This window comes from Anopheles arabiensis, chromosome 2 (genome assembly GCF_016920715.1).
Source record: "Anopheles arabiensis isolate DONGOLA chromosome 2, AaraD3, whole genome shotgun sequence".
NCBI classification, from domain to species: domain Eukaryota; kingdom Metazoa; phylum Arthropoda; class Insecta; order Diptera; family Culicidae; genus Anopheles; species Anopheles arabiensis.
The window spans coordinates 5,184,851-5,208,684 of NC_053517.1; the positions used below are offsets into that span (position 1 = coordinate 5,184,851).

Here is a 23,834-nt window from a genome sequence, read left to right on the forward strand (position 1 = left end):
TCTCAGACGTGGCTGTAGTAGGCACTGTGTCGACCGTCAGTCTTATGTTGTTCTTCCTGAAATCAGTACGATGAACTCAACTCCGAAATAGAAACAGAAACCGTTCGACCGAATATTCGATTCTTATTACTACACAAGAAAAAGATTATATTTCCAAGTCTCGCTCTTAGATCACAACAGTTTTATGGAACGGGGTGCAAATATTCAACCGACCGTACGTGTACGTGTACTCCTCGTACTGCCTATTTAAAATTATCAGGATCCGTGTATTTGGCGGTGAAAATGTAAAACAGGGCCGGTGCAGGTACTAGCAGCAGTGCGAAGTAGGAAATGTCGTACGGTATCGATACAATGCCATACGCCAACAGCACCCAATGGCCAACTGAAAAGGAAAAGAAGGTCGTGTTCAGCAAGCTTGGTACATTGTAGCCGAGGATGGGAAGGGTTTTAGTAATACTAACGTATAATCGTTGCATTTCTCAGCTGAGTTATCGACGTTTCCAGCAGCGATTTCATCGTTTGATCGAGCTTGATCGAAAAGTGCAATGCATTCGACACCACCGAAATGAGGATGCTCAAGTAAGGGAAAGTGTAGTCTGTAAAAAGAGACCCGATGATTCATTGATGTCACGAACGGTAAATGCTAACACCGATACTCACAGATAACACCACCGGCGACGGCGTGAAGCAACGCTAGAATGGGGAAAATGTAGAGCGCATAGTAGACGGCCAGCTTGCCACGGTAGGGCAGAAACTTAACGTTCAACCCGGGCCGAATGATCATCATAAACGTGACGCAGAACAGGTAGAACACGAATATCATCGTCTGCAGCGGGTAGACCGCTTCCTGCGTGCAGTACAGCGTCGTCTCGTAGTTGGGCGTTGGGTTGTGGAACAGCGTATACCAGTCGGACACTTTCTGCACACCGCACGAGTTGATGCGCAGCTGCCAGATCGGATCGGTGAAGAGGATGGTGAGGAAGGCCGAAAGCAGCACCTCCACACAGGCGCTGGCGTGCAGGATCAATTCTCCCTTGGTGAATCTGGAAACGGAAACAGCGAGCGAATCAAGTGGTGGTGGTGATGTGCGGCGTGTCGTTGCCGTGCTCTTGAGCGAATCCGTGTGGACTTACTTGCGCAGGTGAGCATTCAGATCGATACAGAACCAGTGTATGATCAGTGGTAGAATCGTCATAAACCCTAGATACAGCCAATCGTGCGAGGTCAGATCTTTTTCACACGGCGAACACACGTACTGTGCGTTCACGCGGTAGCCGCGCAAGCAGGCTCCACATTCGCTGAGCGAACTGTTTTCCAGAACCGTGCGCCCGCAGTACAGCCCGGGACATTTGTCCACCGATCGCAACATCGTGCTCGATATCGAATCACGGATTTTTGTTGTTGGGTGCACAATTAGCTTACTGTGATCATCGTTCCGCGTCTGGTAGAGTGAACAGTCCTCTAGGAACGATCGTAAACAAACAACAAATCGCTGTCAACGAGAGTGCAGCGCACACTGGTCGTGGTGTAAGAAACCTGTTGGCCATAATTTGATGAATTATTCCCTTCATTCCGCCATTTAGGGGATTTAAAAAATGTTTCTCTCCTATGTTTAAAACTCATAGGGGCAGGCTCAAAATTAAGCTATAAACAGCTAGAGCGTTTATTTTGTTGCTTTCTTTGGGAGGTTAGCGAATAGGAATACAAAATGATTCACCAGTAGCTTTGGTGTTGGGTTTGTGCAGTGCGTGCACTTTGAATGGTCGCGCGCGTAAAACCGAATAAAAGGGAATGCATCGAGAGTTACAGCTCTACATACTATCAGACTGGGCCGTTACATACATTCTAAAAGGTAAAAAAAAGAAACGTACAATATGGCAAAAACTAGCTTAATCTTATCTTATCGCGGGCCCTACAATCCCTAACCAATCAATGGCCGCATCAGTGACTTCCTCATTCATCCCCCACCTCTACGACGTCGTAATCATCGTCACTGTCGGTGACAATGTCGCACCGGAACTGGCGATAGATGTCGAACAGCACGTTTTCGGCGTGGTTTGCCAGCGGTAGACGGTTTTCGATCTCTAGCTTACGTTCAAACTTTTCCGTCAGCTCACTACCGATGGCACGTTTGAAGTCGATGAAATTAATACTGATATCGATGTCGTCCGGCGGCCCATCGTAGTTATCGTCCTCCTCCGATGCGTTCAGTGCCGCCTGCTGCGCCACTGTTGCTGCAGCTGCAGCGCTTTCTTTCCCATCGCTGATCGCTTCCCCATTTGCCGCCTCCTTCGATTTGGAGCATTTGGCAACATCACCAACGGTCGGGGGCGCTGTCGGTTGGTTCGTTTTGGGTGCTGTCGTTATGCTCACCTTTTCTTCAGCTGGCTGCACAGCCGGTGTGGACTCCTTTTCCTTTTTCTTTTTCTCTTCCTCCGGTTGTTCACTGGCGTTGATGTTGGTGTTACCGTCCTGCTCCTCCTCTTCTTCCTCCTCTTCCTCCGCGTTCAATTCGTCCATGAACTCATCTTCGTCCTCAAAATCCTCCCCATCCTCTCCATCGGACCAACCGTCAACGTTCTCCAGGAAGTGTTCTATTTCTATATCGTCGTCCTCGTCGTCCTCGTCCGGTCCCTCCATCATGTCGTCGTAGGCAATGGCCGTACCATCGCCATCCATCGTCGTATCGCGCTTCGGCCGATTCCACGGGCACAAATTGCTGGCCGCAAAATCTTTCACCAACACCGCCGGCTTTATGTAGCGCTGGTTAATCTGCTGCATCAGCCCGGCACATTCGGCAAGCGTGAACTCGCGCCCATTTTCCCGTTCCCACTTCGGCAGCTCCTGCTCCCATCCGGTGCAGATGTCGCCGAACGTGTTGCCGGTCGGCTTCACTACCTGGGCCGCCGACAGCCCGATCAGCACGACGCCCAACCGCTTGCAGGTGTTGTGCAGGTGCAGCGTCAGGTCGACCTGCGACTCGTCCACGAACATCAGCACCGGCTTCGGGATGCCCTTCGCCGTCACGAACTTGTCCACCACCTTGTCCAGGTAGGCGGCGAACGTTTTCGGTGTCACCTGGCCATACTCGTGCGCTACGATTGCGCAGTTTTTCGGCGCCGCCTGGACTATGTGTGGCGGCACGTCGCGCCGGTACGGGTAGACGAGCAGCGGGGACAAATGTTCGCCGGCCGCCGAAAACGTGTACAGCATGGTCATCTTCTTCAGCGGCGACCGCACACTTTCCTGCATTTCGACCCGCTCCCGGAACCGCAGCTCGTCGCACACGAAGACGCGGGCCGGGTGGTTCAGGATGTCGAACAGGTTCGCCTCGTTCAGATAGCTTTCGATGTGCAGATACCAGTCCATGATGGTGCCGAGATGCTTGCGCTCCTTGACGCGATCAATCGAGAGCCATCGTCGGACGAACTTCTGGTAGCAGCGCCGCCCAAACTCCGTGTCCTGGAAGGGGTGCGACCGGGCCGGGACGTTCTTCTGCACCAGTGCTTCGGCTGCCGTCTCCACGTTGCGCTGCTTTATCGAGAAGCCGCGCTTGCAGCAGTCCGTCATCCACTGGTACAGTGCTTGCTCTTCCTGCGGTAACAGCTTGCTGATTTTGCCGTGCTTCAGCGACTTCAAGTAGGTGGACAGGGTGGTGCGCGGAACGTTGCACACGAATGCAGCACGGCGAATCGAGGTACCGCGTTCTACGATCAGGTTGATGGCATTCTTCAGATCCTGCTTGGTGTACGGGCTGGACGTTTTGCGACAACGGTTGCTATCGCGGCTCTCTGTGAACGAGGGGCAAAAGAGGGGGGGAAAACAGCCTTGTTGCATTGTCATCTCGTGTGGAAGCGGCAACTAAACGAAACTTCACTCCTTACCGGACATACTGTGGAGGAGCGTGCAGTGCAAATGGAACGACTAACACTACGAGAAAGCGGGATTTTTGCACAATTAAGTTTGCGTCCTCCTGCCCAAAGCGTAAACAAACATTTTCTGCTGAAGCCGATGACAGCTGCGCCCCATCTGCCAGCCAACGAACTGACAACTTCGACGCGCGCCCGTGGGTGTGTGTGTGTTGCGTGCTCGTGCAGCAGGGTTGTATTGAATGCTTGGCCGAATCTGAGCATCCTGTGCATTGTTTACAAAATTTATCGCAGTGATCGCTGGCCCGCACTCGTACCAGCCAGTCGCACCATGGATTCTGCGAGCGGTCGGAAGCTTCTTGGATTCCGGCAGATTGCGCAGGAAAAGCTGCAGCATGTGTTCTACTCCATCCCGTCGGAGAAGGATCTGATAATCGAACCGGCGCTCATTAAACCGCTGGAACATGTGTGCGGTGCATCCTGGCTGAGGTAAGGCAGACTGCCGGGAAACGGGCCAAACAGAGCAGACCCCTTCTTACCTCTCTGTCTCTCTTTCTCTCGACGCAGGAAGAAAGGCATCGATAAAATATTCAAGTTTGATTCGAAAAATCCCCCACCGAAGCGGAAACAGTTTGTGTACTTGATCACCTCGAGCCTACTTACGTTCAAGAGCGTGCTGGATCAGATCAGTGGCTACCAGAGCCAGACGAGCAGCATGATGGAACCGGACATACGCAACAAGCAGTACCACGTGCTGGTGCTCCCGTCGGTGCTGGCCAGCTTCGAGCATCTGCTGGAGGAGGAGGGCCTGCACGGCATCGTCGAGCTGTACAACTTTCAGTGGGATTTTCTGCTGCTCGACGAATCGCTGCTCAGCCTCGAGCTGCCGAACGTGTTTGCGGATGTGTTTGTGCGCAAGGACACCACACCGCTCGGCTCGATTGCGCAAAGCATTCGCATCTTCAATCTCGTCATGGGCAAGCCTCATCTCGTGTTCAGCCTGGGGGAGAACGCGGAGAAAATACTGCACATGGTGCAGCGCATGGAAGCGGCCAAGCGACCGAATGTCGTGGGGAAGGATAATGCCGCCGGCAAGGTGGACCAGCCGGAGAAAGAGCCGGAGTACTCGGCCATGCTCATACTCGACCGTGATCGGGACTATCCGGCCTGCCTGCTAACACCGGTCGTGTACTGTGGGCTGCTGCTGGAGATACAGCCCCTCAACTCCGGCTCGCTGGCCGTCGATGGTGAGTGCAACAAGATCAAGAACGGAAAGCTGGCCTTTCTGCAGGAGCAGGGCGCCGCTGCGGCTTCGAAGCAGCAGGAAACGACTAGCTTGCGCATGAGTGGCGCCCAGGACATGATCTATCTCGAGCACCGGTATCGCCACTTTTCCGAAGTCATCAGCCTGCTCAGCGCACAGGCGAAAGCGCTCGGCCTGGAGGGAAAGGCGTACACGCGCGAGATGAAGCTGCACGAAATGAAGGAGTACGTTACGCTCAAGCTGCCGAAGGTGGCCGCCGCCAAGAAGGAGCTGTTCAAACATCTCCGGCTGTGCGAAACGATCGTGGAGGAGATTGGCGCCAACTTCGAGAAGCACCAAATGATCGAGGAAAGCATCCTGACCAACACGAACCGCAAGCAAATCATGAACTACATTCTCGAGCTGCTCAGCAGCGACGCGCATCGGTACAATACGCTGCGGCTAATCTGTCTGTACCACGTCACGATCGGGCTGACGGGCGAGGACATGACAAGGCTCATGACGGGCTACCTGAACGCGTTTGGGTACCGGCATCTTAGCCTCTTTCACAGCCTCTTTCAAGCGCGCCTCTTCCCCGACACGACCAATCTTAGCAAAACGAAGATTCTGTCGCAAATCTCCATTCCCACGCTCAAGACACCGTTCCAGATTGAGGCGAACAAGCTGAAACAGTTGCCGACGGACGCGAACGACACTGCGACGACCGCGACCACGCCAACGACCGACCGAGACGGTGGCCTAACGGGCGGTGTGCAATCGACGGGGGGAGGCAGTGTTGCTGCCGGTGGCAAAACATGCCCCAGCTACGTCTTCAACGGCAATTACATTCCACTGGTGACGCAATTGACCAACCTAATCTTTGCTGCGTCCAGCTTCGACAATCTCAACACCCGGCTGGGTCATCTGGAGCGGCTGAAGGTTTCGGGACGCCTGCTGACAGCCAGTGGACAGCCGGGTGATCATACACAGTGTGCGCCACGATCGATCAAGGAACTGTCGGCGAGCAGTCACAAGGTGGCCCTGAATCAGCTGCTCCCGTTCAAAGAGAAAACGATGTTCATCTTCATCGTGGGTGGAATTACGTACGCCGAGATCGCTGCCTGCCATCTGCTGGAGCGCACGATCGGGGCTAAGATTGTCCTGTCCTCCGATCGGATCATTGCCGGGCACGATCTTATAGAAAGCGTTGTAAACTGTTAATGTGTGGGATGGCTAAGATGGGAGTGTGGGGGATTTTCGGATTTCGAGAAGGAAAATACACCTAAAAAAAGAAACCCTAAACACTTTGGTTATGTACAACAAGTTATTATATTTACCTATATTCTAGAGAAGTTGTTGTTGTGGTTTTTCGTGTTTGCACTATGCACGGTGTTACGCTGGAAAAGCCTTTGCTGTTTGTTGTTTTGCTTTATGTGTAAGGACAGCGTGAAATGAAACATTTGTTGATCTAACTATCTAACCTTTACTACCCCCGTGGAAGGGAGGTGTGGGAGAGTAACGGAAACCGGAAATATTACTCAACGATTAATGCTGCTTTTACATTCAACCGTACGTCCGGGATGCGTTTGAAACTTCTTGGCGAATCTTGGTGTGTTGCCACGTGCTGTGACGCGTATATCATTTATAATAATATTATTATTATAATTGTTGTTGTTGTTGGTGCTATCGCTAAATGCCTATCACTACATTACTATGCTTATACTATTAACTTTATACTCATGACGGTCAACAATGCTTGGCAAAGGGAATAAATGAAAACAGAAACATATAGTGAAACACAGATATAAGTCAAATCGAATCGTTTACGGTTCAGTTGTTTTTTACCTATTATATCATTAGATATCATTATTATTACTATTATTATTATTATTGTTATCCCGCAAAACGTTCCAGATGGAATATACGTTCTCCCCTAATGTTTAGTGCCCACGACTCACGACGATGCTGATGATAACACAAACAAACGCAAACGTTTGGTTGGGGTCTACGGTTCTAGATTAGATATTGCAATTAAAAAAGACACAAACCAAAACAGCAACGTAAAATTAACGGCAACAAATGCGCTGTTCTCGTCTATGCACCCCAATTTGAAAAGGTGGGGCGTGGAGGACATTATCAATGTGTGTTTGTTTTGTTTCTTTTGTTTCAAAATTAAGCGGACACAATACAATAAAATCTAATTAAATTGCACATTAAACAGTCCTAAAGCTAGTATAGTGCGCCCGGGCGCGCTCTCACTCACTCACTCACTCTCCCGCTCTCTTTGCTCGTATCGGTGAATCTTATAGGAAAAAAGAAGGAAAGCAATCATAAGCATAAGATCGAAACGACGAATAAGGAATAGAAGAAGAAAATCAAACATCAACAAGAGTTCTTCTTCGCTCTGCTTCCTTCACACACTCGTCACTCACAAAGTAAGCGGTGCGTGCTAGTGTAACTGTTCCCCCATACCAACGCGGTGGCGGCAACTGTCTTATCTACTTGTGTAGTGAAAAAAAGAAAGAAACACGTAATAGTGAACCGTTCCTGCATCTTATGCCAATTGGATACGAGTAAAATACTTGATTTGTGTGTGAGTGTGTGTGTGAAATGAATATGCACTTAGCCATTATCTTCTACTATCTCTTAATAGTAACACACACACACACACGAACATACCCCTCACATACCTAGGTACGTACTAATAAATCAAATTGCGAAAGGCTTCGTAGCGTCATTACATACATATTATAGACAAAATGCATTACCTGTGTTGCAATGTGTTTGCTAACGGTATGTGTGAGGAAGGGGAAGGATAAATGAAAATGGTTAACCGAAAACTGTTGCGCTTTTTTAACGCGCCTTAAAAATAGAGACCTATTTACAATTAGATTTCCACGAGCCGGGACGACTCGACGGCTTTGAACGAACAACAAAAAGAAAGAAAAACAGCCAGCTTCTTCCTCACTTCTAGTCGTACAACGACAACTTGTACACTGCTTACAGCAGCAGCTTACGCTTGTTGTTCTGCTGCTGAATCTGCTGGGATGCGTTAAGCTTCCGCACGTCACTAGCATCACCTCCGGTCGAGTCGGCACTGACAACGGTCGGTTCGGCCCGAACGCTACCGAGCAGATCGATACCGCCATTGTTGAGGCCAGCCTTCGAGAACGTATCGAGAGACATCTCGTACAGTCCACCATCCTGCTGCTGCTGCTGCTTGCCGACCAAATCGAACAGATCGCGATCCACAATGACCTCACTGTTGAGGTCGTACTTGGCCGCCATCATCATGCCGGTGGTGTGTTCTTCGGCCGCATCGCGGATGCTTTTCTGCAGCGATGCCTGGAACTCGCGCACCTTCTGCTCGAACAGCTCGTTGTTGCCGTTGCCGTTGTTGCTGCTGCTGCTGTCCGGCGACATGGATCCGGCCGCTTCCTGCTTGATGCGTATCTTGCTGCCCCCGTTCCACACGTCGTCATCGACGTCGTAGTCGATCAGCGTCGTGGTCGTCGGTAGCAGCAGCTTGGAGCGCTTGGCCGACGGCGGCTCACCACCGCCCGACCGCCCTCCGTCCAGCTCGCTGAAGTAGTCGTGCTCGTTGGCGATCAGCGCGTTGGCGTTGAACGATGACATGATCTCGTCAAAGTTCAGCTCCTCCTCGGCGGTGGCGGCAGCGTGCGATTGTTCCTTCGTGTCGAATAGCAGTGCACGGCGGCTCTGCTGCACCACCTGCAGCTTGTCGTTGGCCGGGTCCTGCATCAGCTCGGACATTTCGATCGAGTCCTGTATGTTCTGCTGGGTGGCCGTGTTGCCCAGCTTCAGGTTCGGCACGGCAACCAGCGCCATGCTGATCAGCAGCACCATCAGGCAGGTGGCCGGTTGGGTCGTTTTGCTCGTGCCCTTGGTCAGCAGCGACTGGATGCGCTTCATCTGGCTAACGAGGTCGTGATTTTGGCTCTGCAGAATCTTGATTCGTTTCACCAGATTCTGGTTCTCCTCGGTGCACTGTTTCACTCTGTAAAGGGAAGGGAATGGGAAGTTAGTTACGGCATACTCTCTGCCACACACACACACACGCCCTACTACACATACCTTTCCTCCAGCCCGTCGACGTACTCCTTCTTGCGCTTGCGCGAATCTTGGGCGGAAATTTTGTTCCGAATCTTCCGCCGGATGCGCTTCAGCTCGCGCTCCTCGTGCTTGGTGAGCGGGTAGCTGGTCGGCAGCGAGATGCCTTCCTTCGCCAGCAGCCGCTTCTCCTCCGCCGTCAGCATCAGCTTCTGGTACGTGCCGTTCTGGTTGCGGCCCTTGCCAATCTCCTCCATGTCGACGTCATCGTCGTCCCCATCGTCACCGTCCGGCTCGACGTCCGAGTCGCTGATGATGCTGCTGTGATGCTTCTGCTGCTGCCGCTCGACCTCCGCCAGCACCGCGCTGCTCTGCTGCATAATGTCCTCGAACACGTAGCTTTCCGAGTCGGAGGAGGAGCTGGGGCCGCCCGCATCGGACAGCACGCCATCGTCCAGCAGCAGCTGATCCTTGCTCAGCACCACGTTCTTCTGTATTAGCCCTTGCTTCGACTGCTGCAGCATGTTGGCCGCCGCCAGCTTGATGTTGGCGGACGATCTGCCCTTCATGTTGGTCGAGTTGACGATCTTGATCGTGCGCAGGTCCTGAATCGTCACCGGCACCAGTATCTGCCGCCCGTTCTGCTGCGTCTGCTGCTGCATGCGTATGATTTTGCGCACGCCGGGCACGGTGGTGGTGGTGGTGGTGGCGGTGGTGGTCGCGCTGCTGTGCCCATTCGTGCCACTGCTCGACGTGGTCAGGACTACGTTCTTGGGAATGATCGTGCTGCCGCCGGTACCGCCGACGCCCGCCTTTAGCGTCGAGTTCTTGAGCTGCAGGGTAACTTTTTTGTTAGTGCCGGCCGTACCGGCCGTCGTCAGCCCGTTGGCAACTGCCACCGTTTGTCCGTTCTTCATCGTGGCCATGCGGATAATCTTCAGCTCCTTGCCGTTGCTGCCGACCAGCTGCTGGGGGACCGTCGACGCACTAATGCCATTGGTCGATGCGATCAGTCGCTTCGTGCCGTTGGCGATCAGTGATTTCATGCCCGTTCCCGTCTGCTGGTACACGGTAGTGGTGGCCGTTTTGTTGGCCGACGTTTTCAGCACGGTTGGCGCTCCGTTAGTGACGATCGCTGTTTTGGTGCCTATCAGCTTTTCAGCAGAGCGAACGGGCACAGCAGTTGTCGCAGTGGTTTGCGCCGTACGCTGGGTGGCCGCCATCGGTTGCGCTAGAACCGCCGGCTGCTGTCGTGGTACAACCGGCTGAACTTGCTGAACGGTGACTGGGGGCTGCTGAGCTGTTGCTGTCGGGGTGGTCGGGACGGACGGCTCTTGCTTTACCGATATCGTGAAGCGGGGCGGCGAGTTCTGTCCACCCCGTTCGCTGATGGACGGACCGGGCGAGGACATACCCGGACTGAGGGCTTCATATTCCGTGTTCGGGTCACTGTGAAAGAAGATCAGATATCAGTGGATTGTTTTACGGCTGTTGCTCAGCACCGCACCACGCCTGCTGCGTGAAAGGCAAAAAAACAGGTTCGTTTCGTACACCTTATCGCAAAGAAGGTAAAGAAGGTGTTCTCTTATCAATGTTTCATCAAACGGTTACAATCCCCTATACGCTATCAGCAGTTGCTACTCACAGCCGTGCTTCAAATGCCCCTATTTTTGCGTTCCCTTACATCGGTAGAACATTGAAGGACACCGATGGGACCTATATTTATCAGAATGATTTCTAATTTTGACACATTTTCGGTACGTCGGTACGACGACTGACGGTACATGAATCTGATTTTGAGGTGAAACGAGAGAGTGAAACAGAGAGAGCAGTAACATAGTCAACTCCTCTCACCGTGTCGCGTTGACCTGAATATTAAGACCGCGCCGGTGCATTGCGGGACAATCGGAGCATCTGGTTTGCGCTGCTGCGTGCGTAGAATTGAAGCGCAGAGGAATTCTTGTACTTTGCGTTTGTGTGTGGTAGGCAGCACACTGGCACACGGAGGAGAGCATTAATTAGTATTAGCTTAACAGATTTGTCCCAGCGGTACAATACAGCAGCTCGCCGGCCTGCCTTGGTCGGGTAAAATAGTTTGCACTATGGCGAGCTACGCACACACCAACTAACAACATACGGTGGTGTAGTCATCTTGTAGATTATTTTTAATACCTCATCAGTGTGCTGCATACATCTGCTTGCAGTCGGCTGGCAGACAATTGCACCCAAGCACCCAGTGACAAATGGACTAAGCGAAGAAGCGATCGTGCAAGTGTACGATCGTTTAAATCAGGGGCTCTATTTACCACAATGAACCATATTATGGCGAGATGAACTCCGCATGCCGTTCAGCTCGCGTTTTAAGCAGCTCAAACCAACATAGAAAAGGTCGTCAGCGATCATTGAGAACGGGTTCTTTCAGCATCTTGAGCGCTGCTGCTGTTTTATACACATTCTTCTTGTTGCTCTTGTGGTACCGGATCGAAAGTGTTCGCCACGCCACGTGTTGTCGTGTGGAGAGTTACTTTCAACTGCGCTCCACTGGTGTAGCAACAGAGACCCACCAGAGTGTCGTGTGGTGAAACAACCTTTCACTTTGTTGGCCGACCGGCTTGATTGAATGTGGCAAATGTGGTGCATGCCGACTAAACCCAACTCTTGACATTATGCACACTTACAGATCGAGATGGTCGCTGGACAGTCCGCTGTCGGAAGCGGCCGACGAGATGTGCTCCTGCTCGATGGGACTGCCGGGATCGAGCACGTTCAGCATGCTAAAGTCGACGTTCATCAGCTCGGGCTTGTCCTGCATCCGGACGCCGTACCCTTCGTCAAAGTACCCGTCCAGCGAGGCGCTGCTGCTTCCGCCGTCCGTGGTGCTCGGGAATCCGTGGAACTCTTGATCGGTTGAGGCGTGGGATGATAGCGGGGACGTGACCTGCTGCTCGCCGAGGTACGTGTCCGCCGTGTAGCTGTAGTTGAGCTGCCGCATAAAGTCGTCCAGCTCGTCCGCCCCGCCGGTATGGGTGGCCGGCGGCTCGCTGAACAGCATCGTGTCGTCCATCTTCAGTAAGCTGTTCATGAAGTCCTCCTCCGGCCATTCATCCTGCTGCAAAAAAGAACCAAACAAAGCACATCAGTCATGGGGGGCTGTTTTTAGGGGACGTGTACGTGTGTTGTGGTGCCGGCACGGAAGCCCTGTCCGTGTCGCGGCATTACAGAACTATTTTTCCACTCCTCCACAGCGGAGCAATGTGGAGTGGTGCTGCGGTTCACCGTTACGCAAATCCACCCCAGAAGCCCTTCAGTTTTTGGTGCAAGGCAAAGTCGTTCGGTGTTAAAAATATATATTAAATTAAACATTACCTCACGGAGCTGATGGCATCCCGGGCAATACCTTTGACTTGCAATGACGTCAAGGTGTGTTTGGAGTATTATTTCATACATTACGCAAATATGCTAGCAACGATTGCGCGTGGTGCACAAATCAAGCACGTGTCTACTGGGACACGTTTTTTCTCGGATTTAATCGAACCCAAAAAAAAGTTATTCTCAGCTCTCTAACAAACACGAAATGTCGAGGCCATCGGCCATGGGCTGCTAACTGGTTTGCATTTGGACGGTTTTACTGCACCCAAATATCCAGATATCGCAACAGGACCAGGCCAGGCACTTCCTTTCCGTTCAACTATCATAATCTCTCTATCAATCCACCCTTTTTTTGCTGTCCAAACAACGAAAAGTAGTCTGTAAAAATGTGCCGCCGGTTTTAAAAAATGCATTCATGTAACAACTTTCACCGGAGACTCGTAAGCTCGTACAGGTTTGAAAATTGAAAGAGAGCGGCATCCGCACCAGCATCAAGCCCATGCGCGACGCGGTGCGTTCGTGTGAGCAAAAGGTAACAAAGACAGTGCAAAAATGAAATTCAAACGTCTCAGGGGAGGAAAAAACGCGTACCAGTTCCATTCTCCACATGGGTTACGCAAAATCCGTTCAAGCAACACATTCGCTATCCTGCTACTACGACGCTGTGTCAGAGACGCAGCGAAAGGACACGTTTAATGGCTCTTTGAACTTTCGGACAGATTGAGCGAGTCAGTCTTTTTAAGCTGGCGAAAGGAACCGGTTTTTTGAGGGTAAAAGAGTACCGGGCAGGAAAATAAGAATATACTAAGAGCACGTGACCGGTATTTTGGGGTAATTTAACAGAGGCTGTCGAAAGCGTGTGCTACAGTTTCGTGGTAATTGGCAATTTGATTAAGTTAACACATGGATGAATTAACAGAGGTTTGATATTGAAAAAATCCAATTTATTCAATGACACCGTACCGAAAGGTCGATAAGATGGGAAAGCTTTTAAGGTCACCATGCATGGCTTGCTTGGACCAATCAGCGCTGTACGCACGAAACTTTGGAATAATTGATACTAACTAAACTACACTAAAATGCAATAATGTCTCTTAAAAACATGCTTACAACTCAATCCCAACCACTCCCCGCCATGCTGCACGAACAAAATCTGGCAAATGGCAGTCAATGAACGAGCTGAGCATACATAACACGAATACACAAATGGGCGTAAAAGAATTCAAAAAACCGTTACCACAGCATGACTGCGGCGGCATCGCCTCCACCGACGATGATGCTAAGACGAGAACCGAAAAGAATGGCTTCTAATGGGTGTGGTGGTTTCGGGGGAGTGGGGAGTCCACGATTGTACCGTTCGGCCGTTGCTCACACTCCCCTCACCATCTCCCTTCACCATCCATCCCATTTCAGGCATCAGCAATACATCAGCATTCATTTTTGGACCGATCCAAAAGCCATGACGACGACTTCAATTCCGCGGGGAGAAAGCATAGCATGCTTCGCGATCGATACACACGGGCGTTATTTGCACACCCTGTCTATGTACACACACACACACACACAGACGCACGAACACATACCGTAGCCCAAATGAGGTCAACAACAGCAACGAACGATGCGGCGGACGAGGTAAAGAACGTACGCCACGCCGCCGGTCGGACATAATAATGTCATGCGTCAGGGACAAATCGTAGGCTCCCAAGGCACCTTACTCTGCTGGCTCCTTCTTTGTCCATTCTGGTGGAAAAGATTGATCAGCTCTACAAAAGCGCCATCACATCGTCATTGAAAGAGAGGCGTCGTCGTATCGAAACGCCGGTCTTTCCAGCGGGATTGCGTCATCTCTTATCACACCGTTTTGGAGCTACAAATGGAAGAACCGGCCCCGGCACCAGCACCAGTTCGACCGGCAAATTGGAAATTGTCCTTCGCAACGCCTAGGCACTATACCTATTAGCGGTGCTACCACCAATACACACAGAGACACGAAAGCCCTTCTCCAGCGCGATACGGCCGCGGTACGTCAGCAGTAAAGCTCGCGCGCTGCCAGGGAAACCAGTTTGCTCACTCCCCACAGCTCACAGTTGCTTACGTTGACTATTTTGTGCTCGGGGCACAGTGGCAAACGCAAATGACCGAGCGACCGAGCGAGCACGTGTTTTTTCGCTTTGGATTCTGCTGCTCTCTTGCCTAGGAGGCGGCTCGTGGGAGGGCGGCGGTTCGCAAAGGGCACACCTCGGGGGAGACCACGCGCGGTGTCTATAGAGCGGGAGATGAGAGCGAGCACTTTGCGGTTTTGCGCAAGCATCTCGTGGGCCGCCGCTCTCACCAACACCAATGGAGCGAGAGAGTTGGATTCACCGCGGTAGCCTTCGCCTGTGTTTGTCGACGTGGTACCTTCCCATTCGGGGTTGCTTTGACGGATGCTAAATGCACTACCTTTGTACAGTCAGTCGTCCGGTGGAGGCGTTTTTTTCTCTCTAATGCCGGCTTTATGCCGGTAGAAACACACACAGGGTGGATTGGGGAAAAAAAACATTGCAGCAAAGGTGGCAACAACACACGTACAGGAAGTCTCGGGAAGGTTCTATCCATGGGGTAGTTGCTCACACACAAACAAAAAACACTTGCACACGCATCCATATGGTTGCGCTGACTAACGCAGCTTATGGAAAAGTTGCCTCGGTTAGCATTAACGAAGAAACCTGGGGAGACGAGCAAAAAAAAAACAAAGTGACACGACAAAACATTGTTTTCAATTCTGTTTGCCTGTTGGGGCTGCACAAAATGGTTGAAGTGAAGGTGAAATGCTCGCCTTCGATGCATAGCCAAACCTAAACACCCTCCACCTTATCTCGCCTGAGTGCACGTATGCTTGTGCCGAACGAGTCTGATAAGAACCGGCTGCAGAACTGGTGTGTGTGTGTGTGTGTTAAGCAGAAGAAGACGAAGGAATAGAAACACTGACCTTCTATTGAAGTTTCTAATTTCTAATGAAAAATTAAATTAAACCATTGTACTAATTTAATCATAACGCGTAGCAACTGTTAAGCCTCAAAACATCCAACGACAAAACAAGGGATTTTTACCTACACACCTGGTCTTAGAGGGTCTCAAAAACAGGAAGCAAAATGGCTCTATTTGTACATCTGTACATCCACATCCGCAAACGTAAGCGACATATTAAACTTATATATTAATGTGCAGACTATTTTCCTTTCTCTCCTACTTCTTTACCTCCTACAGGCCTTTTGCGCACTGCCTTCTTCTTCGCCCATCGAAAGTACCAAACCCAAGATAGAAAGTGGACTGGGAAAATCAACAAGCTGCAAACAATAAGAAGGAAACTATACGACGAAAAACAAAACAAAAAATAAGATACGTACGCCGAAGAGAAAATTGTTTATATCACCCTCCATCATGATCTCCACCGGGTGACTGACTGTCGATTTTTCCACGGGAAGGCGCGGCGTTTGATTTCGTGGTAGCGTTTTCCAGTTGATCAACGTAGCCACCGACGAACACACTTCGTCGTTTCGCCCAATGAAATATTAATCAATTGCGCGAGCAACGATCAGCACCGGTGCGGCTCACTTTGCTCTACTACTCCCCGGGAGAGGCGTTACGCGTGCGTTACCGTGCGCGGTGGATGCCTCCGTGGCACTTATTGCCTGCTTGTTGCTTGATGCTCCTCCACACACTATCTGCTTGTGCCACGAGCTATAACACTATTTGCCGCATGCACTAGCGCACCGCGCCTCTAGCCACCGAGGCCAATGGCCGTTTCGTTCCCCCGGCTCGTAACTGCAGGGGTATCGCAGTAGCTCCCGAACTTCCCCCCGGGTATAGAGAGTACAGGGCTTTTCGGCCGCTTGTTTCCGGTCGAATGGTTTTTGGATTTCTATGTCAGCTGCTTCCTCGCGTCTCTTACGCGCTGCTACTACTGATAGGCGTGTTAACACTTCACCCCGAAATATTGCTGCTGTCTTTAAGCGCTTTTTTTTCTCAAGAAACAACACACACTCGGGCGTTCTCCGAATGCCTTCACTATCAAAAACTCGGCACTCTCTAATCTTGACACTTCACATGCGGCCGTGCTCTAGGCAATGTCACTCCTCAAGATGTTTAAGAGCCGTCCGTCGCCCTCCGACGGACTTACAAAGTTGGACGTGGAATAATAATTGATTTTTCATCTGGCTTTTCGAGACTTGCAGCGGCGGCAGCCTCCTCCAGATGCGCGATAGTAACGAGGGCCCATTATTTCACTCCACCAACGCTCAACTCCCCGCGATGATTCAACCACATTTTTGAAGACTTGGCAATATTTTCACCACAACAGCACAGACACACACATATGCACGCTCACTGTTCACCCTTTTTCGTTTTTCATGGCACACCAAGCATCGTGTTGCAGTGGGGCGGCGATCGCTCAAAATGTAGCGACGTTTGCATAACCTTTCTGAGCATCTTCAGAGCGGGTTGTTACACTTATCCTCAATATTATATACAACCGTGCGCGATAAGTGCTTTACTCCGAAGATCTAATCCCCGGCCCCGTATCACAAAACTATCAAGAACCCTTCGCGAAGGTCACATAGACGGGCGCGCTCCACACATGCCACATAGGCCGTTTTTCATGGTCGTAGCAGGCGAATGGAGCAGACAAGGTGTGCACTGTACAGCGCGAAACCACTTTACGTGGCAGATTTGGCTTCACGCTTTTACGTGCAAAATAAAAGGATGCCACAAAAGCTTAATTCAGGGCTTGTTTTTTTCGTTTCTATTGCAGCAAGACGATCACAGACACTGCTCCTCTCACTCGCAGGGCGCCCTTGCGGCCCGTACCGAAACACACGAAACCGGCGGCAGTGAGAGCTCTTCGATCCCTGCGACAGTACCACGCGAAGTCTCAACCGGTACTAAGAGGTTTCCGCGGATGCGCGAACCAAAATCGTGCACGCTCCGCCGGTCAATTATTGAAGTGAAAGAGCGTAAACGAGTGTGTGTGAGAGAGAGAGAGAGAGAGACGGATAACGAGAAAGGTGGTGGCGCACCGTTTTATGAGCCATTAGGCGCACCTGACCCAACATACACATACACACCCCAGTCGACTCTACACCCCGGAACTACCCTCTAGAAGCTGTCTGCATGTACCCGTGCGTTTGTGATGCCTCGCGCTATGCTCTCTCTTTTTGCTGTCCCTTTTTCTCTCTCTCTCTCTCCCTCTCTCTTTATGATGGCTTTCTCTCGCAGTCGTCGTTTGGGCACAGATTGGGGTGAACGCGCGTTGCTGAGGTGGGATTTCTTCTGTGTTTCGCTCTTTCGGGGGTGATCTTTTCCTTCCATCTTCGGCGCCGATCGCCGTTACGAATTTTGCGAAAACCAATCTACACACCGGCGTCCAGTAGCGGCTTACTTACACTACCTTCTTGGTATGCTCTAGCGCGCGCGTGTGTGTGTGTGTGAATATTTCCTCTCTATTAGTCGACCCTTTGCCCGTCGCTCGGCTTCGTATCACTGGGCGCGCGCGCTCATGGCATTAAAAATCCATCGTAATGTAATTAACTGACCCCTACGGGAGTACCCCGACACCGGTGCCCGAAAGACTGTCGCTGTGCCTGTTGCATGTTGCAGGCAGCGGCTGGCTAATAGGACTAGACATTGGCCAGGACTAAAATGTCCCCAGCTCAGCCCAGCTCCTCTAAAGGGGGTTTGTGAGACAAATGGCTCTTAGCATCTTCTCAGCACATGCACTAAAAATTCGAACTTTGCATCCGACACAATCGGACCTTCGGAGCGCTCTAGGACTAATCTTTTCTATTCAGAACCTGCCACCTGCCTACCCATGCAGGCCATGCCCCTTGGCACAGTGCACCGCTTCCTGTGCGCTGGCAATAGCGCTTAGCGATAGGGGGCTGTTGAGGAAAACGGAGGCGCGATAATTATTATCAGCAGGAAAGAAGAGAACTCTAAGTTGCGATTGCTCTGCTTCCCTCTCCCTTAAAACAGTCATATCTTGCCCGTGTGTAAGAGTCTTAGAAGACCATAGAGAAAGATTTGTACGAATTCCGCCAACTTGTGATTGATTCACAACAAAATTTGGATTTTGTTATGTTTAAAGCAAGCGCGTTCGGAACTTTATTATGATCGCTGATCGAGTCCGTGTGTGGTAATCCATCCGACACTCACGCGTACAGTACCGTAAAAAGTAACGTTTTCGAAACGACACACGATTTAAACCGGGAGGTAAACATTGGATAAGAGAGATTTTATCGCCCACCAGCAGTAGTAGTACCCAGGGTGTACTGTAATTTATCACGTCGTACACAGTAGGGCTTCAGATTACCCACCCCTGTTCAAGGGCGCTTGTTTTCATTACAAAACGTATTTAGCTTACGGAGGGAGAAGAGAAACACCTCCAATGGGCCTTTCGTACCCTTTTTTCGTTCACCATCAAGCAGCGACATTGTTGTAGTACAGCGACGATCACTGATAGTTCGAGAAGTGTGCCCCGCGCCAGAGTACAATTGGCCACATTTTATTGCTCACCGTCGCCTCCGTATCTTATGAACGGGTACGAACCGGTCCTCCCCGTACTTCGATAAGATACGTCGCAATATAGCCGCCAACACTTGCGTGCGAAGGGAGTAAGGGCGGTCGAGGAAGAAGCTTATTGATAGGGAATGCACCAGAGCACAGCATATCGCAAAAATGTATTTTGAACCAAGCAAGCCATGATACATGATGAAACAATTCATTCATTTAACGCACGGCCATTTTGGAATACTTACATAGTGAGACATCCTGAAGGATCGATGAATAGGCGGCACCGATGTACATATGAAGATATCTAATTTACATTTTGATGTTAATAAAATACACAAGGTTGTCAACCTCACACCGTCGACACGCTTGCTCCAAAGAGCGGAAGAATCACAAACACACAAAAACTTGTTCTAAAGCGCGTTCAAGATGATCCTGTGACGCAACCACCAGCTTCAACGGCGATCGACAAGAAACTGTTGGGGAGATCGGAAATTCTGACCAGGTTCTTCAACTCCGTCCACAACAAAACGGAGGTCCCAAACCGACACTGCTCTATCATTGCTTTCATCGTTCTCGCATCCCCAAAAACACAACAACAGCCTAAACCTTTGGACCGAATGTCTAAGAAAAGGTGAAGGAAAAGAAATCAAAGCCCAAATGGGATAGAAGCTACCCACCATATAGCGCAATAATGACAAGAAAGCAGGCGTCTTAGTAGGCGCGTTTTTTCCGTTGTACGCGTCTTTCCTCCCTGGAACGTAACACAAGCCACATAGACACACATTGAGAAGCTTACGTTTGAATCTCGAAAAAAAATGTGCGTTATTTCTTCCCGTTTCCATGGCAAACCGTTTCAAATCTTGTTGGCGAAAGAGAAAGAACAAGGGGAAGACATCGGGCCTCTGCCTCTGCCGTGGTCACTCACCTGTAGCTTTGGAAAAGGAGGAAGCAAAACGCAACAAGTGAAATGAAAATAAGGAAAAAAAAAGAACCGTGTAAAGGTGTAAAAAAGAGAACACACTCATAAAAGAAAGGCGAAACCGGGGGAAGAGAGGGAAGCAAGGCGGCACGAAGGGCATGAGCTATGTTGCTAGAATTAATCAACGCATAAGGTAAAAAGAAGGAATCCCGTGTGTGTGTAAACAGCATAACAAAATAGGAATAAAAAGACGCCGGTTCTGGAAGATGGAGATGAAGGGTGAAAGAACAACACAAACACATCCGCGAAGCGAAACGAAGCCTGACCGTTTGCGCTTGTGTGTGTGTGTGTGTGTGTGTGTGTGTGTGTGTGTGTGTGTGTGTGTGTGTGTGTGTGTGTGTGTGTGTGTGTGTGTGTGTGTGTGTGTGTGTGTGTGTGTGTGTGTGTGTGTGTGTGTGTGTGTGTGTGTATGATATGTTGAGTTTGTTGGCAAAAATTTAACCAAGCCTTTCATAATGCTCTTTTGCTTATTTTTGCCCTTAAATGCGCGTCTTTCTCCCGGCGAGATGGAGGGGGATGAGTTTGTGTTTTGTTGTGCCCTTTTTCTCCACTGTTTGTTTGTTTCATTCCATTTCGCACTCTCGGCTACTTATTTTTCATCCAAGCAAGCTCTTTTTCTGTCCTTTTCTTTTCCACTTTTCCATCGTTCGTCAGCCAACCGTTTCGGTGCATTTTCATTGCGGTTGTTCTTCCGCTTGTTTTCATCATTTTTTTTCAGCACAGATCCGCATCGTACAGAGTACAGAGGATGGTGAAAATTCGGTTTTATTTCTTTCCAACAGCGCCAACAGTTGGGGAAAGCATTTATTTTTGTTTCCTCTTTTTTCCATTCACTTTTTTCTTGCGATGGGTTTTCTCTGGCGTGTAATGAGAGGAGGACGATGCGTCTTTTTCTTAATGCCATCCCAGCGCGATCACTTCTTGTCAGTTGCATCACTATATTCACGATCGAAATTGGGATAGGTAGGTCAATTAAAATGGATGATAATAGTTAACGTGAAAACCGGTTTTTTTATTACTGTTCGCTTCCTTTACCACCTTTACCCGCCCTAAGGATAAAGGACCTTCTCCCCTTCGTTAATCAGCGCACCTTAAGCTCCAGGGCCGGTGGAAAGCAACAGAATTAACATTCCTAGACCGGTTTTTGGAAGATTTTATGATCGATCGATCGTGATCCCTTCCTGACCATCCTTTTACTGGAAAGTTTCACAAACTTCAGAGTTTTCAAACTGTTCATGGAAAGAGAATTGACCTTCATTACATAAGGCAGCAAGCAAGCAAGCAAGCAAGCAAGCAATGATAACCGCGCAGCCACGCTTAATCTTGTTGCCGGCTTCTTCTTTCACTATGCCCCTGTTATCAACCTGGTATGCCCCGTTTGCTATTTAGAATTTGAATCTCGTCATCCACTCCACTCCATCCTGCCGCCGGCTTGCTAGCAGCGTTTTTTGTGCATGGCGAATCGAAAAATAAGTGAATGAAAAGTCGACAGTAGGATGAAGTAGAAATTGTAAAAATCCTTGAACTTGATCGATGTTTTGAATAAGGTGCATTGCATCGTACAACGCGCCAAACCACCACTCGGCACACTCAACCTGCGGCTCCCGCTACGTTGTTGCATCGTATTGATAAGTGATAAGGTGGTTTCAATATGTTGCATGCGCGGGCGCTGTTGATAATTCTAAGATTATCCTCGCATACTGGGTACGTCCTCCCTCTTCCCCTCCCAGGGTACTGGACAATCAAACCATTGGGAAAATGGTTTTATGAAATGCGCAGCAAAATTTTCGTCCAAATTAGCCCAACATACTGCGCAAACAAAGTTGGAATCAGTCGTCGTCAGTGTGTGTGTGTGATGAAATGGCGTTGTAGAAATTTCATCCCAAATGTCCGGACGAAAAGGTGTACCAGGGAGTCATCGAACCGTTATCTGAGGGTGGGGGGAATTTTAAATTGTTTGTGTAAAGCTAGAACGTATTCCCGACACGTGTGGCGACAGGGGGGGTTTTTATGAATCTGTGGAGAAAGGAGGAGACGCCTCAGGCGAGGTGAGAACGTGCGAAAAGGTACGCCAAACACTGGCCATTCATTTCGTACCAGTCGCACTCGTTGGCCCACATTACACGTTATTGCTAGTAGCGTTAATTGAGCGACTGATTTATAAGGGTGCTTTTAATGGTTTCAGCCACCAAAGTAAACTACATTTTGGTTCCAAATGTAACTGACTATCGGGCTAATGTGCTGGTTCTGTATACGATTCATTAAGGATGGGAGCAAGTAAGTTATTAATCCTTGCAATTGAGCTCATTATTCATGTACAATACAGCAGAGCAGCATAACTAACGCTCAACTGCATATAAAAACCACCACAATTCTTCCAAACCTCGAAAAGCTTCGAAACGGGTGGATTATGCGGGCTTACTCGCGTGTGCAATGCGGGATTTTCAGATGAGCTCAATCCCCTCCGGAGCTATCTATCGCTCTCGCACACCACTGCTCTCCCTCTCTCTCTCACACTACCTGTGTGACCTAAAAGTGAATTGAGAGTATTAGAGTAGTACCCCTACCCCTTCCTTTCTTCGCATGGCATGCTGGTGGTGGTGGTTGATGCCATTCGACGCACAGCTGCAGCCCAACTGTCTGATGCAATCAACAGCAAGCTTGGCTAAAAAAAAGCCATCTCAATGTTAGCCGCCACGTCAGTAAATGCACTGCAGACGCATTGGAGCAATTGGTTTGCACGCACTGTGCCACACCACACACACACACACACAGCATTTCATGCCATTCCATATGCTGGCGATGCTTATCAACGGACGCTGCTACCATATTGCTTGTGCACCTACGTACACAACTAGAGCTATACAGAGTGGCGAAGAACGGAATTCCCGTCACTGTCATGCTTATAATACTCACCATGTAATCGTTATCTTCTGCGAGGCTCATTCTGTTTGCCGCAGTTTCATTGGCTTCCGGCGCCGTTGCTCCCGTCGATGTGCTGTGGAATTTAGGGTAGTTGTGTCTCGAACTGCTTGCTTCGATGATGTTGCTTCACCCGCTTTCGCTTGATGCTGCCACAAAGAAACTTGCCACTCTCCGTTGCGATGCACAATTTGTGCAACTTTTCTCTCTGCTTTTTAAAGGCCTTTCTTGCACGTTAGCACACCGATCAGCACGGATTTCACACCACTCCAACACCAGAGAATGCACTTCCTTTGCACCACACGTCAATGGACAACACACTTTTTGCAGACAAAATAATAAAATGATGCAACTCTTATTCACCCTTTCTAGACGGCATTAGCAGCGGGTCAGCAGATATCAATACCCAACTCCCGAATACACCGATTATGCCGATGAGTAAGCGGGTCCCGCACACACTGCTGCTGCTCCCCTTTGTGCGTCACACACTGTAGTGTACCGGGGAAGCGGCGGCTGCGACAAATGCGTCGTGATTGGCCGACTTTCTTGACCGCGACCTACACGCAACAGGGATGGCGATGTGCTCGAAGCTTGATCCCGGGCGGGCACAGGCAGAGGATACCGCACGTTGCCTACAGGCTACCGAAGCGTGGAAACGTTAGTGTGTATATGTTTGTAAACACTAGTGCCACTACCTGGGTCCAGGATGCAGCAGTACCACACAAAGCGATAATAACTCGCCGTTGTTTTTCACACCCAAAATTCCACAAACAGAAACGGGGGCCGGATTTCTATTATGCTCAAGTTCGAGACGGGTCTGACAGCTGCCCGC

General features: G+C 50.1%; 4 protein-coding genes across 5 annotated transcripts; 1 reads left to right on the plus strand and 3 right to left on the minus strand.

Annotated features, from left to right (window-relative positions):
* Positions 1–113: 113 nt before the first annotated feature.
* LOC120898429 (JNK1/MAPK8-associated membrane protein) lies at positions 114–1,523 on the minus strand. The gene is made up of 4 exons (XM_040304273.1): positions 1,134–1,523; positions 661–1,043; positions 462–596; positions 114–382 (listed from the first exon to the last, which is right to left on the minus strand). Exons 1-4 carry the CDS (start codon positions 1,367–1,369, stop codon positions 243–245), a joined length of 894 nt encoding a protein of 297 aa, XP_040160207.1. The 5' UTR covers positions 1,370–1,523; the 3' UTR covers positions 114–242.
* Positions 1,524–1,638: 115 nt separating this feature from the next.
* On the minus strand, positions 1,639–4,001 carry LOC120898427. The gene is made up of 2 exons (XM_040304271.1): positions 3,885–4,001; positions 1,639–3,791 (listed from the first exon to the last, which is right to left on the minus strand). The coding sequence occupies exons 1-2, from the start codon at positions 3,889–3,891 to the stop codon at positions 1,954–1,956; spliced, it is 1,845 nt and encodes a 614-aa protein (XP_040160205.1). The 5' UTR covers positions 3,892–4,001; the 3' UTR covers positions 1,639–1,953.
* On the plus strand, positions 3,896–6,414 carry LOC120898426 (vacuolar protein sorting-associated protein 33B). The gene is made up of 2 exons (XM_040304270.1): positions 3,896–4,358; positions 4,437–6,414. The coding sequence occupies exons 1-2, from the start codon at positions 3,916–3,918 to the stop codon at positions 6,331–6,333; spliced, it is 2,340 nt and encodes a 779-aa protein (XP_040160204.1). The 5' UTR covers positions 3,896–3,915; the 3' UTR covers positions 6,334–6,414.
* A 3-nt stretch (positions 6,415–6,417) lies between these two features.
* Positions 6,418–23,832, minus strand: LOC120898425. 2 transcript variants are annotated; one of them, XM_040304268.1, is made up of 4 exons: positions 22,997–23,832; positions 11,862–12,292; positions 9,208–10,632; positions 6,418–9,130 (listed from the first exon to the last, which is right to left on the minus strand). In XM_040304268.1, exons 1-4 carry the CDS (start codon positions 23,024–23,026, stop codon positions 8,113–8,115), a joined length of 2,904 nt encoding a protein of 967 aa, XP_040160202.1. In that variant the 5' UTR covers positions 23,027–23,832; the 3' UTR covers positions 6,418–8,112. The 2 variants fall into 2 exon arrangements, with proteins under 2 accessions (XP_040160202.1, XP_040160201.1); XM_040304267.1 differs by lacking the exon at positions 22,997–23,832 and adding an exon at positions 15,942–17,482.
* Between the last annotated feature and the right edge of the window lie 2 nt (positions 23,833–23,834).

Bases quoted from the DNA above. Each gene is read 5' to 3' on its own strand.
- LOC120898429 (XM_040304273.1), bottom strand. From the start codon at position 1,369: ATGTTGCGATCGGTGGACAAATGTCCCGGGCTGTACTGCGGGCGCACG. The intron at 597-660 runs GTGAGTATCGGT...CTCTTTTTACAG, and splicing joins CGTCGCCGGTGGTGTTATCT to ACTACACTTTCCCTTACTTG. The intron at 383-461 runs GTTAGTATTACT...TTTCCTTTTCAG, and splicing joins GAGAAATGCAACGATTATAC to TTGGCCATTGGGTGCTGTTG.
- LOC120898426 (XM_040304270.1), top strand. From the start codon at position 3,916: ATGGAACGACTAACACTACGAGAAAGCGGGATTTTTGCACAATTAAGT. The intron at 4,359-4,436 runs GTAAGGCAGACT...CTCTCGACGCAG, and splicing joins TGCGGTGCATCCTGGCTGAG to GAAGAAAGGCATCGATAAAA.
- LOC120898425 (XM_040304267.1), bottom strand. From the start codon at position 15,977: ATGATGGAGGGTGATATAAACAATTTTCTCTTCGGC. The intron at 12,293-15,941 runs GTACGTATCTTA...TCTTTTTTGCAG, and splicing joins TAAACAATTTTCTCTTCGGC to CAGGATGAATGGCCGGAGGA. The intron at 10,633-11,861 runs GTAAGTGTGCAT...CTTCTTTCACAG, and splicing joins TCCAGCGACCATCTCGATCT to TGACCCGAACACGGAATATG.